Source organism: Nannospalax galili, unplaced genomic scaffold, assembly GCF_000622305.1.
Source record: "Nannospalax galili isolate Female #2095 unplaced genomic scaffold, S.galili_v1.0 scaffold305, whole genome shotgun sequence".
Classification (NCBI taxonomy): domain Eukaryota; kingdom Metazoa; phylum Chordata; class Mammalia; order Rodentia; family Spalacidae; genus Nannospalax; species Nannospalax galili.
In genome coordinates, this window is record NW_008356258.1 from 1,630,846 (window position 1) to 1,644,809 (window position 13,964).

General features: G+C 41.9%; 2 protein-coding genes across 5 annotated transcripts in view; one reads left to right on the top strand and one right to left on the bottom strand.

The window, feature by feature from the left end:
- The window catches only part of Sh3d19 (SH3 domain containing 19), a 197,262-nt gene that overhangs the window by 148,400 nt on the left and 34,898 nt on the right, over window positions 1-13,964 (bottom strand). The gene's annotated exons all lie outside the window — the stretch shown is intronic.
- Prss48 (serine protease 48) overlaps window positions 1-13,964 on the top strand; it is a 70,397-nt gene that overhangs the window by 46,796 nt on the left and 9,637 nt on the right. Inside the window, 8 exon segments of the mRNA XM_008854335.1 lie at window positions 8,439-8,698; window positions 10,736-10,780; window positions 10,968-11,024; window positions 11,027-11,093; window positions 11,095-11,115; window positions 12,739-12,902; window positions 12,905-12,994; window positions 13,716-13,882. Coding sequence (XP_008852557.1) covers window positions 8,439-8,698; window positions 10,736-10,780; window positions 10,968-11,024; window positions 11,027-11,093; window positions 11,095-11,115; window positions 12,739-12,902; window positions 12,905-12,994; window positions 13,716-13,882 — 871 coding nt within the window.

Genomic DNA, 13,964 nt, shown 5'->3' on the forward strand with positions numbered 1-13,964 from the left:
TGGGTTTTCCTGAATCACAAGAGTTTTCCATTCCTAATTTGTATCTCTGAACAAGAATACCTGCCTTGAGCCTTGTTCAGAGCCCGGAAGCTCATTGACATGTCAGGTAGACTACTTCCCAAACCGGAAATCGGGATTCTATCTAACACAAGGACAAAATATTTGAAATCAAGGCTATCTCTCACAAACCACAGGCATGAAATCTGTGTTTGTTCTTGACTGTTGCTTTCTAATTCTTTACTACAGCTCTGACTCTGAGGCACTGCATTTATGAAGCCAGCTTATATACTAAAGGAGCTGACCGTGTCTCTCATCGATCTGCACAGATTCAGGGACTACTGTCGAAGTGAAAACATGTTTTATAGAACTGAGTCCATCAACTGTGAAGCCACGATCTGCTCCAAGCTTGGGACTGGGGTAGGGGAACGGATGGATCAGTGCATCACAAGAAAGCACCGCTTAGTCCTGTCACAGCATTGCCTTTCCAGTGCCCTTCATCTCTGCTCTCATCATCAGAGGCCCTGGTGGACACAGGGATCATTTCCTTCCCTGTGGCCTTGCACCACCAGGCCACATTTGCTCTCTCCTCCAGGGCAGCAGAGGAGATACCTTCAAGTGTCAGGTTGAGAGGATTTGGGTCCTGGCATGTGTGGTGAGCTGGAGTTCAAATTGCATTTGAACCAAGGAGCCTACATTATACACAAACATCAGCTTCTACAGTCTTGGATTGAGAAGTCAGCCATCTCATTCTTTAGCTCTCCACCACCCCAGGCTCTCTGGATTCCTCTCCGCCATTCTTCTGCCTCTGCTTTCTTGGGGCTACCTTAACTGCTGAGGTGAGTATGGTCAAGGGACAACTGAGAACGAAGGAAAAGGTTTAAGTGTTAGAAATGGAAACCCTTATAGTCAGCAAGACTGATGCAGCTCTGTCACTGTAAGTCTAACCTGTTCATTGTCTTTCTCCCCAAGTCTGAAGGCCCAATTGCCAGAGTGAATACTTGGGATGAAGGGTATTCCAAATATCTTGAGCTGATCGCCATACAATATATAAATGTACCAAAACATACTGTAGCCCATGACGTTTTCTAATTATCTGTTAACGGAAATGGTTCATTCTAACAGTGAGTTCTTATGGTCATTCTTTGAATGAAACCAGAGAGGGTTTGAAAGAAACTCAGAAGCATGGAACTTTAAGGCTGAAAGGAATCCAATCATCCCGCCCAAACACTCTCCACATTCAGTAGGCAAAGAAGTTGGGATCCAGAGGTTAGCCTGCCCTTGGCTGATTCCAACATGAAAACAACCCAACTTAGGACTTAGACTGCATTCTGAGGAAAAGAGAGGAACGGGGAAGACCAAAAGTTTTCTGGTGAAGAAGGTCAGGCAGGAGGAGCCCACCCAGGGTTGCATTACTCATTTATTGCTGCCTAACAAATTATTCCAAAACTTGGTCACTAAAATAACAAACCTTAGCTCCTTCCTGTGGATCTGTGACCTAGGAGAGCTGAGCTGGGTAGTTGTGGCTCAGGGTCAACTGCTACTTTTTCAGTCACATTGTACATTTCTCTCGGAGCTCCTTCCTCTACCTGTGGGCAGGCCTCACAGGGCTCACTTCTAAGCTGTTTGCTCACTCTCCCACCCACCAGGATCTCTCTGCAGGGCTCTTTTAGAGCAAATGGCTTCCCAAGACTGAGTGGTCTTTCCAAGGGTGAATGGCCCAAGACCAAAAAGACAAAGTAAGCACTTGGGTCTTTTTGTAACTTAATTTCAAACAAGACAGCTCATTACTTCTGCTGTATCCCACAATTCTCTACTAGTGAGTCAACAAGGTGTGACTCTCAGGAAGCCAAGGTCAGCAGGGCACTCTTAAAGACACTGCCTTCCTCATGTAGAGACTGAAGGAAGCATTGGAGTGAGGGCTCAGAAACAGAGGCTGTGTTTAGTGCTCAGGGATTAAACAGAGGTGTGTAGGTGGGAAGTCCTAGAGGCTTCCATTAGCTCCATCCACTGAAAGCACTGCACAGCCGAGCTCCTAAGTGTGGGGTTGAGGAACGTCTTCACCAAAGATGTAGCCAATCCTGGGCATATCCTGTGTCCAGAGAGAAGTCTAGAAACGTTTCATATAACAAATGCAAGCCTGTCTTATGGTTTTCCTAGGCCTCTGGCATACAAAGAAGACTGCTAAAGAGCAGGAGAGATGATCCTGGCCAGGGCTGCGTCTGCTCTTTTTCCCCATATAATATTAAAATAACAATGTTCTATAGCATGACAAAGAAGAGTCAAAAATAATTGGAAGGAGTTCTAACAACAGCTAGAACAAATAACAGCAAAGCGAACATCCGAAATTCCATTAAATACCAATAAAATCACTATTTGAACATGATAGCTTTCATTAATAACCACAGAAGAAAGTAATTACATAATGACAAGTCAATTAAATCTAGGCCATTAAAAAGCTTTCTGGACATATGAAGAAAGTGGGAAGAAGTCTGAAAAAAGTTGATTTCCAAATGTAAAAATTATACAAACTATAATTAAGATTCAAAGAACGATTACAACTTATTCTCAAAGAGACTTCGTGTCTGTCTGTCAGTAAGATCTGGGTGAAAGTCGGGTGTGGTGGCTCATGTCTTTAATCACAGCAGGGGAGGCAGGAGGATCTCTGTGAGATTGGGGCAGCCTGACTTACACAGTGAGTTCTAGGAGCAGGGTCTCTACAAGAGAGACTCTGCCTCAAAAATACAACAACCAAAACAAAAAAATAAAAAACAAAAGATCTGGGAAGAATTTTTTTAATGATGGTACTGCAGAATTATAAGCAAGGCATACTTGACATTGGAAAATGCTTCAGCACAAGAACAGATAAACTCTAGCATGTGAGATGCTAGTTAAATAGAAAAAGTAGAAGAATGTGAAAGAAGTGATGATGCATCTAGACACTAGCACCAAAAACACAAGGAGATAAAAGGTTGTTATAGAATCATGAAATAATTGGAAGGCACTTTACAAATGATTGGATACAATTCCTAACTTAAGACAGAAGTTTGCTGTTTAAAGCACATGGCAGATGATGCTGACATCTCTTAATATAGTGGCACTGGAAAAATAGCTGGTAACTGTCAGAAACACAAGAAACTGTCATTATTACCCAGCCCCTGGATTCCTCTCCTCTTCTATTCTACCCTATTTCTCTCTCTCCTCTCTCTCTCTCTCTCTCTCTCTCTCTCTCTCTCTCTCTCTCTCTCTCTCTCTCTCGTGTGTGTGTGTGTGTGTGTGTGTGTGTGTGTGTGTGTGTGTTTATGTGTTGCTAGGAATGAAACTCAGGGCTTCATGAATGCTAGGCAACTGTTACACCACTAAACTACAACCCCCAATTCTACAATCTTCTAAAACCAAAACTTAAATAAAGTATATGCCTAACGGGTGAGATGGAATGCGACAGTTATAGTTAGCTCTAAAAGAAAACCATAAGATATCTGTAAATACACTCCTTGTATTTTGTAGGAATAAACTAAACTTGAGAATAATTTCAAGGTGGCATACTAGGAATGAGATCACTTGGAAACAGTACTCCACACTGACCAAAGAAAAACAGCAGGTGGTTAGCCTGGAATCTAAGAAGTCAGTCAGCTCACTACATGTGTTTATGAGGCCTTGGGCTGCTGAGGGAGGCAGATCCTAAGTCTGATAAACAGAAGCTTTGCATTTTCTTAGAAAACCACGTTCTCGCATGACACGGGTACACTTACCTACATGCAGGCAATTACACGCATACACACAAAATTTAAAAACCCCAAAAAACATGTTCTATTCAGATATGCTCCTTTTTTGCAATTTTTGTGGTAAGGATATTCTGTAAGAGTATTTCATCCCAGCACATCACCTGCATGTGTTGATTAGTCCCCTCCACTTGTTCTCTGAGGTCTCTTCAAACTACCCCTACCACCTCATGTGGCTCCCCTATTCATAATCAGGGAGAAAAATCAAAATTCTAAGTAATGGAAATGTACAGCCTTCCTTGCAAATAGTGATTCTAGTTTCTACAGACAACTCCTAAAATGCCATGAATTGACTCTATTGTGGGTGCTCTGACAAGCCCTGAATTCCAGAAGCTAAAGAGACAAAGGGTCCAGGGCCAAGGCTGAGATGAGTTGAGCCAAGTCATGTTGTCTGTGGGGCCTGCTTAAAGTGGATTTTCTAGGGGACATGACATCTTTATCTCAACTCTTAACCAGGGCACAAACATATTTACCTTATGATTCCTTGTTATTCGATATTACACTGCTCATTTTCATTATTATTTTGTTTAATCTTAACAGTTAAATAATATTTTTATTTGTCCCACTTCTACAAATGAAAACACCACCATCAAATAACTGAGTCTTGGGGAGGTTAAATACTCTCCCCAACATCACACAGCTAACATTAAAAGATTTATCCCGGACTACCTGACTCCAAAAATGTGGCTCTTCCATCGTAATAAATTTCTTTCATTCATTGCTGGAAAGCTCTACTAAAGATTCCTCCATTATAGAAAAATATATCTACTCTTTGGTGCTAGTTATTTATTTGCACCTCTTATTGCAGTCCAGTCTCCACTTGCGGTTGTTTGGACCATACACTGCTTTAGTTTTCCTTGTGCACAGGCAAGAACAGCTTGGGAAAAGAAACAAATGTCCTTGGCATCTTCTTAAACTCCCAACAGTATCTGGTATAGTAGCTTGCAAATGCAAAGTATCCAGTCTTGGTCTCTTGGGTTTTGGTTTGTGTGTTCTTGGCTAGTTGTCTGATTTTTTGAGATGGGGTCTCATATAATCCATAAGGAACGCAATCCATAACTCCCTATATAGCTGAAGATGACTCTGAACTCCTGATCTTCCTGTTTCCACCTTCCAAGTCCTGGGATTACAGGCATGTGCCAGGCCTCAACCTCAGTTTTTTGTTTTGCTTTGTTTTTGTTTTGTTTTTTAGAGATAGGGTCTTCCTGTAGCTCCGGCTGTCCTGGAACTCATAGAGATCCGCCTAATTATCTGCCTCCCTTGTGCTGGGATTAAAGGTGTGCACCACGCCCAGCTTCAACTTGAGTTTTATGAACAAAACGAGAGCTATACTTTATGGAAATTCAGCTATTTAAACCAAGAGCAAGAAATCCTTTGTATGAGTAGAAGAAGGAGCCTTAATGATAAGGTCTGGGGACAGAGAATCCGACACGAGACAGAACATGATGACAGGCAGCATGCTCTCGGAGCTGCCTCTGAGGTGGGCACAAGGGTTCACTCTCATTTCCCAAAGGGTCCACTCCCGTTTCCAATTCCTTGGAGCTTTCTTATCTTAGAAAACGCAAAGGAGTAGTGAAATGACAGGCTTAGCATGTTTTTTGATTGCTGAACTGAAATTAATAAAATATTTCTAGAGGAAGAATGAAGGCAATGAAGAATATGGTGATGAACAAGCAACGCACGATTCAGTGTTACATTTATAGAGAATCTTTGGGATATCAGTTGATTTTGTTAATGGTACAATAGGAAAATAAAGCCAAAGAAGAAAGGTGACTTGCTTTTTAAGGTCAAGATGCCTCAGCAAAGCTTTCTCCAAAATGACAAAAAGAATTTCGCTTCGATTTACAAAGGAATCTTGCGTTCTCAAATCTCTCTTTAAAAATATGTCTTTACATAACTCAATGTCACTGTCACACCTACCAAGATCAATATCATTCCATCCAATATGCGGTTTATTAGCAAATTTCTTTCCCTGTAGAAGGACTTTTTAGAGTTGGTCTGTTAAATCAGGATCCAAACAGGGATAATGCACACTTATGTCTCTTTAAGTTTCCTATAGCCTAGGGCAGTCTGGCTTCCTTTATACCTTCACAGGGTTGATTTATTACAGAAACTAGGTTAGCTCCTTTATAAAAATGCCCCACATTCTGACTCTGTCTATTTACTTCGTTGTGTTATAATTTAACTGGTTCTTTCATCCTCTGTATTTTTGGCAAATGGAAGGAGCTTCAGAGATCAGGTCTCACTTTTTCTGACAATACTGCATAGGAGGAACTGTGTGTTTCATATTACATGACATCAAGAGGCACATGTCTGCCTTGTCCCACTTTGAACAATGCCACACTTGCTTAGAGGGTTCAAATGTAACAGCATAAGTCCTGGATCCACTTTTCAACCAAGGCTGTCAGTCATTCATAATCACTCTTGACAATTATTTCATGACAGGCTGTAGGTGGTGATTTTCTAATTTTTTACTAGTCCAAACACATTTATTGGGCAGACTTCATCCCTCATCAACTAAGCCTATTTGTTTCTATGTACTTGTGTTTGTACAAGAAAAGCAAGATAATTTTTTCTTTAAACCTAATTTTCAGAGTAAGGAACTGATGCCTTCATTACATCCAATGGAGTTTACTTTCAACAAAATTTAAGAGGCAGCAGTATCTAAATATTTTTTATTTAAAAATATTTTATTCATTATTAATATTATTACTACTATTACTATTATTTTGGCCTTTTAGAGATAGGGTCTCCCTGTAGCCCCAGCTGGCCTGGAACTTGCTATGTAGACCAGGCTGGCTTGAATTCACAGAGATCCACCTGTCTCTGCCTCCAGTGTTGGGATTAAAGGTATGCATCACCATTCCCAGCTCATTTATTATTTTATCTATATGAGTGTATTGCCTGCATGTGTGTAAGTGCACCCATGTCATGCAATGCCCACAGAGGTCAGAAGAGGGCATCAGATTCCCTGGAATTGGAATTACGGAGAATTGCTAGCCACCATGTAGGTATGGGGAACCAAACCCAGGTCCTCTACAAGAGCAGCCAGTGCTCTTAACTGCTGAGCCATCTCTCCAGTCCCCAAAATATATTTGTATAAAAATATTTTAACAAGGGGCTGGAGAGATGGTTCAGTGATGAAGGGCACTGACTGCTCTTGTAGAGGACCTGGGTTTGGTTCCCAGCACCCACATGGTGGTTAACAACTGTCTGAAACTCCAGTTCTAGGGGGATTCTGACGCCCTCTTCTCACCTCCGTGAGCACTGCATGACACGGGTGCACTTACATGCATGCAGGCAATATACTCATACACATACAATAAAAATAATAAAAAATTAAATAAAATATTTTAACAAAATAAAGAAATTCTGCGAAACCTAACTAAAGCATAAAGGAAGTTAGAACTTCACTTTTGTCTAGTGACATCAAATGTCTAACAACCTGGGATAATCCTGGGACTTTATAGTGTCTGGTCAAATCTTTATTCTCATGACAAGTCAAGAGAAAGACCTGTCCAGAGCCCAGGAGTTACTGCAAAATAAACTACCCATCACCTAAGCATGACTTACAGGCAAATCTCAAATGTCTGACTTTTTGTTTTCTTTGCAGTGCTAAGGATGGAACCCAGGGTCCTGTATATATACTAGGCAAGCATTCTACTACAGAGCTACATTCCCAGCCCTCCTGACATTTTAAAACTACATTTCAGTGAAATGACATTTCAAAAATTGTCTGTGCATAACATCAATTCTTTTAAATACCCAAAGGTGGTTAAAAATTAACAGATACAAATGAAGCCAAGAGGATCTGAAAACATAAATCTGATAAAAATTCAGTGGTGCAATTAGTAAGCAAGTAAATGGACATTCAATTTTTTTTTCAAATGTTCACTTCTAAAAATCTTTTAAAAATCTATTTAAATGAAATGGGCTGGGCATGTTGGTGTAGGCCTGAAATGCCAGCACTTAAGAGGAAGGACCATGTTTTCCAGGCCAGCCTGGGACTCTGTCCGAAATATGTACATATATAAATAGGCAAGCATCTTCATGCAACTGTACAGACATATAGCAAACCTACTCTTGACACAACAGTCCCTGCTATTCAGCACCCAGTCATATCCCCATCCCCTCTTTCTATATAAGGGCACCTACCTCAAAAATAATTAATCTACAGCCATAAGAAACTATGTCCTGGTAATAACAGATAATCTCTACAAATAAGATCTTTTGGGAATTTGAATTAAATATAAAGAAGCTGTTAGACGGTTTACAGGATAGAAAGAAACACCATGGAATGTGGTTGAGCCATATTTACGGCCAGGAATCGGAGTGAATGTTCTGAACTGGGGCTACAAGCTCTCAAGGGAACATGAATGCAGTTCCTCCAAGTTCTGGTCTCCAGTCTGCCCTCGGACTGCTCCCAGTGTCCTTGTTCCTCTTGTCCACTCCATCCAGTCTTGCTCTCCCTTCTGACCCTTCCATGGCCCTCACCCCCAGGTGTTGATTCGAGACTACTCTACAATAAACATCCTGCCCACAGATCGCTGTTTTGGAATTTATTTTCTAGGAAACCTGGTTTATAATAGGAAAAACAAACCAGACAGTGAATTAACTTGTGCTTTCCTATTTCTTGTTTTTGATAATTGCTATCCACAGTCCGCCTCCTCGCTACAGAAAGGCCCTGATCCTTCCCAGGATCCTCAGCTTGCTACTCCACCCACCCCCTTTCCGCCTTCCATCCCTCTACCCCTGGGAAGAAGCGCCAGAGCTTGGACTCCCCGCAGACAGCAGGGGGCGCCCTAGCAGGAGTCCTGCAGCTGCTCCCCTGAAGTCTGATTCCTTCACGGTCTGGCTGAGGGTCCGGGAGAAGCAAAGAGCTTCTGGAGGGTGTGCAGGCTGGGGAAGACTTCGTAGAAGTAAGTTACCTAAGAAAACCCAGACCCAGAAAACTGGATCTCAAGCAAAGGAAAATTGAAGCATTTCCAGCATAGTAAGCTAGTTTATTTTTCTGGCCCACAGTTAATTTAAAAAAAGGGTATGTGGATAAAGGGAAAGAAGGCACACAAGAGAGGTGGGACTATAGCAGATAGGAATTATCAAGGGAGAAATGGGGAAAATGGGAATACTTTAAATGGGGAGGGTGGGGAGGGAGGGCTGGACAGAGAGAGAGAGAGAGAGAGAGAGAGAGAGAGAGAGAGAGAGAGAGATAGTGCCTAGCTAGTATTAAAAAAAAAAAGACGAGAGAGAGGTGCCTAGCTAGTATTAAAAAAAAAAAGAGGGAATCTCATTAGTCCAAAAACCTACTAAAAAATTACACATACAATATCTCTACGTGAGTCCATCTGTATAGCTGAAGGTTACGTAACAAGAAACAGTGCCAGACAGGAGACACCATCCTTTGAGTTGTTGGCTAGGGTAGTCCAAAAATTATACAGACTATTGCCACAGCCCTTGATGGCCTCCCAGAACTTGAAGGTAAGACCCTACTGCTGAAGACAGAACATACTTTAGACAAAGGATTTGGAGCAACAGAACTGCAACTGACCTCAAACCACTTCCCCTGAAGGCGAGCTCTCATAGCTTTGGAGAGCACTGTGGAGGTGCCAAGGGAAAACATCAGTTGATGGTCCAACCCCAGCTTCAAGACCAAATAACCATATCAGTGGCCAGCACAGCAAACAACACTGGTGCAGTAGTGGCACTTTTATCTTGGGGGTAATCAACACCTACCTAATTGGACTTAAAGCCCACTCAATGAGAGGAAACATGTGTGGTACTGTAAACAAAGCTGGAGGGGTCATAGATCTTAGAGAAAACCCCAAGGCTGGAGGGGTCATAGATCTTAGAGAAAACCCCAAGGCTGTTACATCCTTAGACAAATGTAATTTCTTACTATGTGCAAAATATGGATCATTAAATTTACAGACAAGTATCCCAGTCACCAAACACCAAAGAACCTTCTTTTTCAACAGACAGAGATTATTACAGAGTTCCACAACTGGTCATACACAGAGATTGTCTGTGAATTGCCGAAGCCTAAGTGGCACATCTATGATACAATGCTCACAGGACATAGAACAAGGGATAAAGAGAACACTGATACATCTTTCAATTCTCATCAATGAAGTGCCCTCATGCATCATAAGGCCAGGAACACAAAGGTCACAAATGGCCAAAGTGCAGAGAATAAGTGTCTACAAAGTACGGGTCCTTAGACAGGGCTCCTATATTAAAATCTACCCACTCAGGGCTCAGAGACCATTGCTGAAGAGGGGGTGAAAAGATTGTAAGAGCCAGAGAGAGGCATGACCCACAGGTTCATACGAACCTATAGCAATGGTGTCAGCATGCACAAGACCCATGCAAACTCAAGCAGACAAAAAAACTCAGCATAGAACTGTGGAAATGAACAACAGGCCCCAATCTTAGTTGAAGAATTATTGACGGCTGATTACTGCTGGGTGAGGAAGAGCTGATCTTCTTAAAGGGAGGGACTCTAGATAGGCTGACTAGACCTTAGTGGATGAACTTGCACTGAGGGATGTCTGGGAACACTAACTTGACATGATAGGCCTCAACACAAATGACAGAATGTATGAATTCCAGTGTGTGTTGGGGGGGGCCTATGGGCAGGTGCCAGTGGGGAAGGGAGTATAAAGTTAAGATATTCTGTGTGAAATACACAAAAATTCAATAAAATTTTTAAATAAAATAATTTAAAAATTAATAAAAGAAAGGTATGTTATCAGTAGCAAGTGGAAAAGAAGAAAGATCTATAAATGTTGTCAGATGCCAATTCAGTTAAAGAAAATAACAACAGGGCTTGAGGTTGGCTCAGAGCTTACGAGCACTGGCTGCTCTTGCAGAAGACCTGGGTTCAAAGCCTAGCACCCACATACTTTTAGCTATAAGCGGTGTTACTGCGTATTAATGATACGGTATACCTTCCGCAGGGTCTTGCCCATGCTCTTTTTCCAAAGAGAAAAGTCTGCAGTCAGGTGAGTAGTCTCCGAGCAAGCTCAGGCCTGCTAGGTTTCAAACTGGAATTGGGCTGAGTATGGGATCTACAGAGGGCTTAGATCCTAGGACAAGATGGGATGGGAGTTTGGGGAAATGATAAAATGGAGACCAGAGGTTGAACAGAACCAGTCCATCTTCACAGTTCCCCTTCTCTTCTTTCTCTAGTGTGTGGATGACCTGTAAACTTGGGCCGCATGGTGGGTGGCCAGCATGCTACTTTGGGGCATGGCAGGTCAACCTGCGCTTTGACCAGACCCACACCTGTGGAGGTTCCCTCACTGGCGACTACTATAGCAGCACACTGCATAGGAAAGTGAGTTCTAGCTGGGAGCTGGCACACAGACTGCTTCTCAGGAAATATTTGAATTGCTTCATGAAGGAACCAATGGGCCAGTGAAAGCACAAGATAAGAGGGGCAGGAGGAAAGCCTAGATCACCCTGGAGTGAATGCAACTAGGGAATGAGGCATGGAGGTAGAGAAAGTGATGGAGACAGGCACTTCTCTTCCTTTTTGTCAACTTCTTAAATGCTAGTCAGGGGGGTTTGTCTTGAGCTTTTTGGGTTCACACACAAAATCTGAGTGTTCTCAGAGCCATTTGCCACATGGTAAGTAGCCCTGGACCTCACGGAGACGCCAATTCAACATTAGTGAGTCTGGAAATAGACACTTTCCCAGCCCACCCTGAGAGCCCTTAAGACATCCTGAGTCAGAGGCACCCCAACTCCTGAGGCACACAATCCGAGATGCACAGAAGTCAAAATAACAGGACTTTTCATAAATACCAATGAAAGCTCAGGAAAACAGTGTAATGGCTTCAAAATGCTAAGGGAAACTTTCTAACCTGGAATTCTACCTAAATACAAACTATGAATTCATGTGGGGTATAGATATAGGCATTTACAAATACACAAGGCAGCAAAATGTTACCTCTCATGCATATTTCCCCAGGAAACCATTGGTGACATGCTTTACCAGGCAAAATGGTAGGTCCAGGCAAAATGGTGGGTTATAACACAAACAAGACTTCCCACTTCCCAAACAAATCATAAATACAAAGTACCAAGATAATAGCTGTGCAGGAGATAGACTAGAACAAGAGGGCAGAAGGAAAAAGAAGCAAAGAAGACAGGCGTAAGAGTCCCTGACAGGCTTGGACATACTGAGAAGTTTATATTTCTGGCAGAGAGCTTGGGGAAAAGAATGATGAATTAGTGATGGGCACATGGAAGATGAAGAAAAGAGGATGAGACCTTAACTCTGGGAAAAGCAAAAGATTTTATGAGCAATGCAATCATCAGATCCAACAGGGCCTGTAGTGCAAGAAGTTTACATAGCCATGGGAAAACACGTAAGATTCTGATCTAACAGAAAGCTATGACAATATGAAAAATGAAGTAGGGATAGAGGCTAGACAGTGAGATGTGTAAGATGCTCAGTGCTCACCTTCTGTACCAGGAATTCAAGATCTAAACATTAGAAAAGAAAATTTCAGGAAATAGCAATATATAGGGTTTCTTAAAAGCACCAGGGAAATTATTAAGGGATGAAAGAGCTAGAAGAAAATTCCTGTCAATACTGTGACCCGAGAGCAGGACTGCTGAGAATTTGTGATCTGTTTTATACACCTTACCACACTACCTAGCAGTTCAAAGTTTATTATGAAATCATGGAGAATGAGAGAGGTCTGTGAGAGAACCAGGGAGACGATGTAGGATCAAACTCTGGTCACTAACATATAAGAGGAGACCACAGGAAGAGGGGGGAGGGGAGGGAAGGGCACAGTGGAGACGAAAAGGACACAAACCAGTCCTGGATCAAGATGAATGAGTCCTGGTTGTTCCCCAGTCGGCTACCTTCCATTCCAGAGTTTGTTTTGATCTTGCTGTAGGCCATATGCACACTCTACCCTTACTCTGTTCTATCTCTTCATTTCAGGTTCTCATATGTGTTTTTATACAGTGTAGGGCTTGGATCTGTTTATGTTGACTTCTTAAGTAAAGGCGAGGAATACTGCGTGTCCAGAATCATCATCCATCCCAAATACTACAATGGAAGCACAGACACCACCTTGCTGAGACTGTCCTCCCGGGTTACCTTTACTCCATCCAGCCCGTCTGCTTGCCCAATATCTCAAAGTGGTTGACAGTTCCAGCCTCTTGTTGGGTGACTGGATGGGGACAAATTAAAAACAGTACAAGAGAAATAGGCAGGTTGGTTGATTGACTAATTGAGACAGATGGGGTCTCACGTATTCAGGCTGGTCTCAGACTTGTTCTGTATTGGAAGTTGGCCTTGATTCGTAGTCCTGTCTCAGCCTCCCAAGCGCTGAGATTATAAGTGAATGCCACCACACCTGGCTTTAGCAAATAGTTTTCAACAAGATCAGATCAACCTAATGATATTACCTACAAATCTTCATATAAAATGTTTTTGAGATTTAAATGTTTATTTACTCCTCTCTATCTTGCTTAGAGTCTGGCTATAGCTGGCAGAGCAGATACTAACAGTTTAAACACAAAATTTTCTCTCTGAAAGACATTATTAAGCCTGATTTAAAGTCCTGAGAGACTCTAGTTTGTTCATTTAATTTATTTGTAAAATGTTGTGTCAAATCTTTCCCAGAATGAAGTAGAACTATGTCAGGAATTTATCAGGGAGGATGAGAACGAGAAAGGAAATATTTTAGAGTAATTTAAAATATGTACCTTGTTACTTCATCAGAAGGTATCTGAATTATTCTTTATTTAAAACTCTGGCACAATTTAAAATTATCTTTTTTTTTTTTTTTAAAGATTTAGTGATCCTAGAAGGTCCTTCCATAAGCAAATATGATTGGAAATTTCACCTCCTGACTGAGTGTTGGCCCAGTCACTTTTCAGGTTGTTACAATCTTCCATTCCTGTCTTCTGCAGATAATTACCCTTCTACCCTCCAAGAAGTTGAAGTGCCCATCATTAACAATCAGGCTTGTGAAGAGCTCTTCCACCCAATTGGCATCTTCTTGTCAGCACCGGAGCAGGTCATTAAGGACGACATGCTCTGTGGTGGTGATATCCAAACAAGTAAGGACAGCTGCAAGGTTAGTGACTGTTTCTGAGACACGCAGACAGACCTTCTTTCCTTCCTTCCTTCCTTCCTTCCTTCCTTCCTTCCTTCCTTCC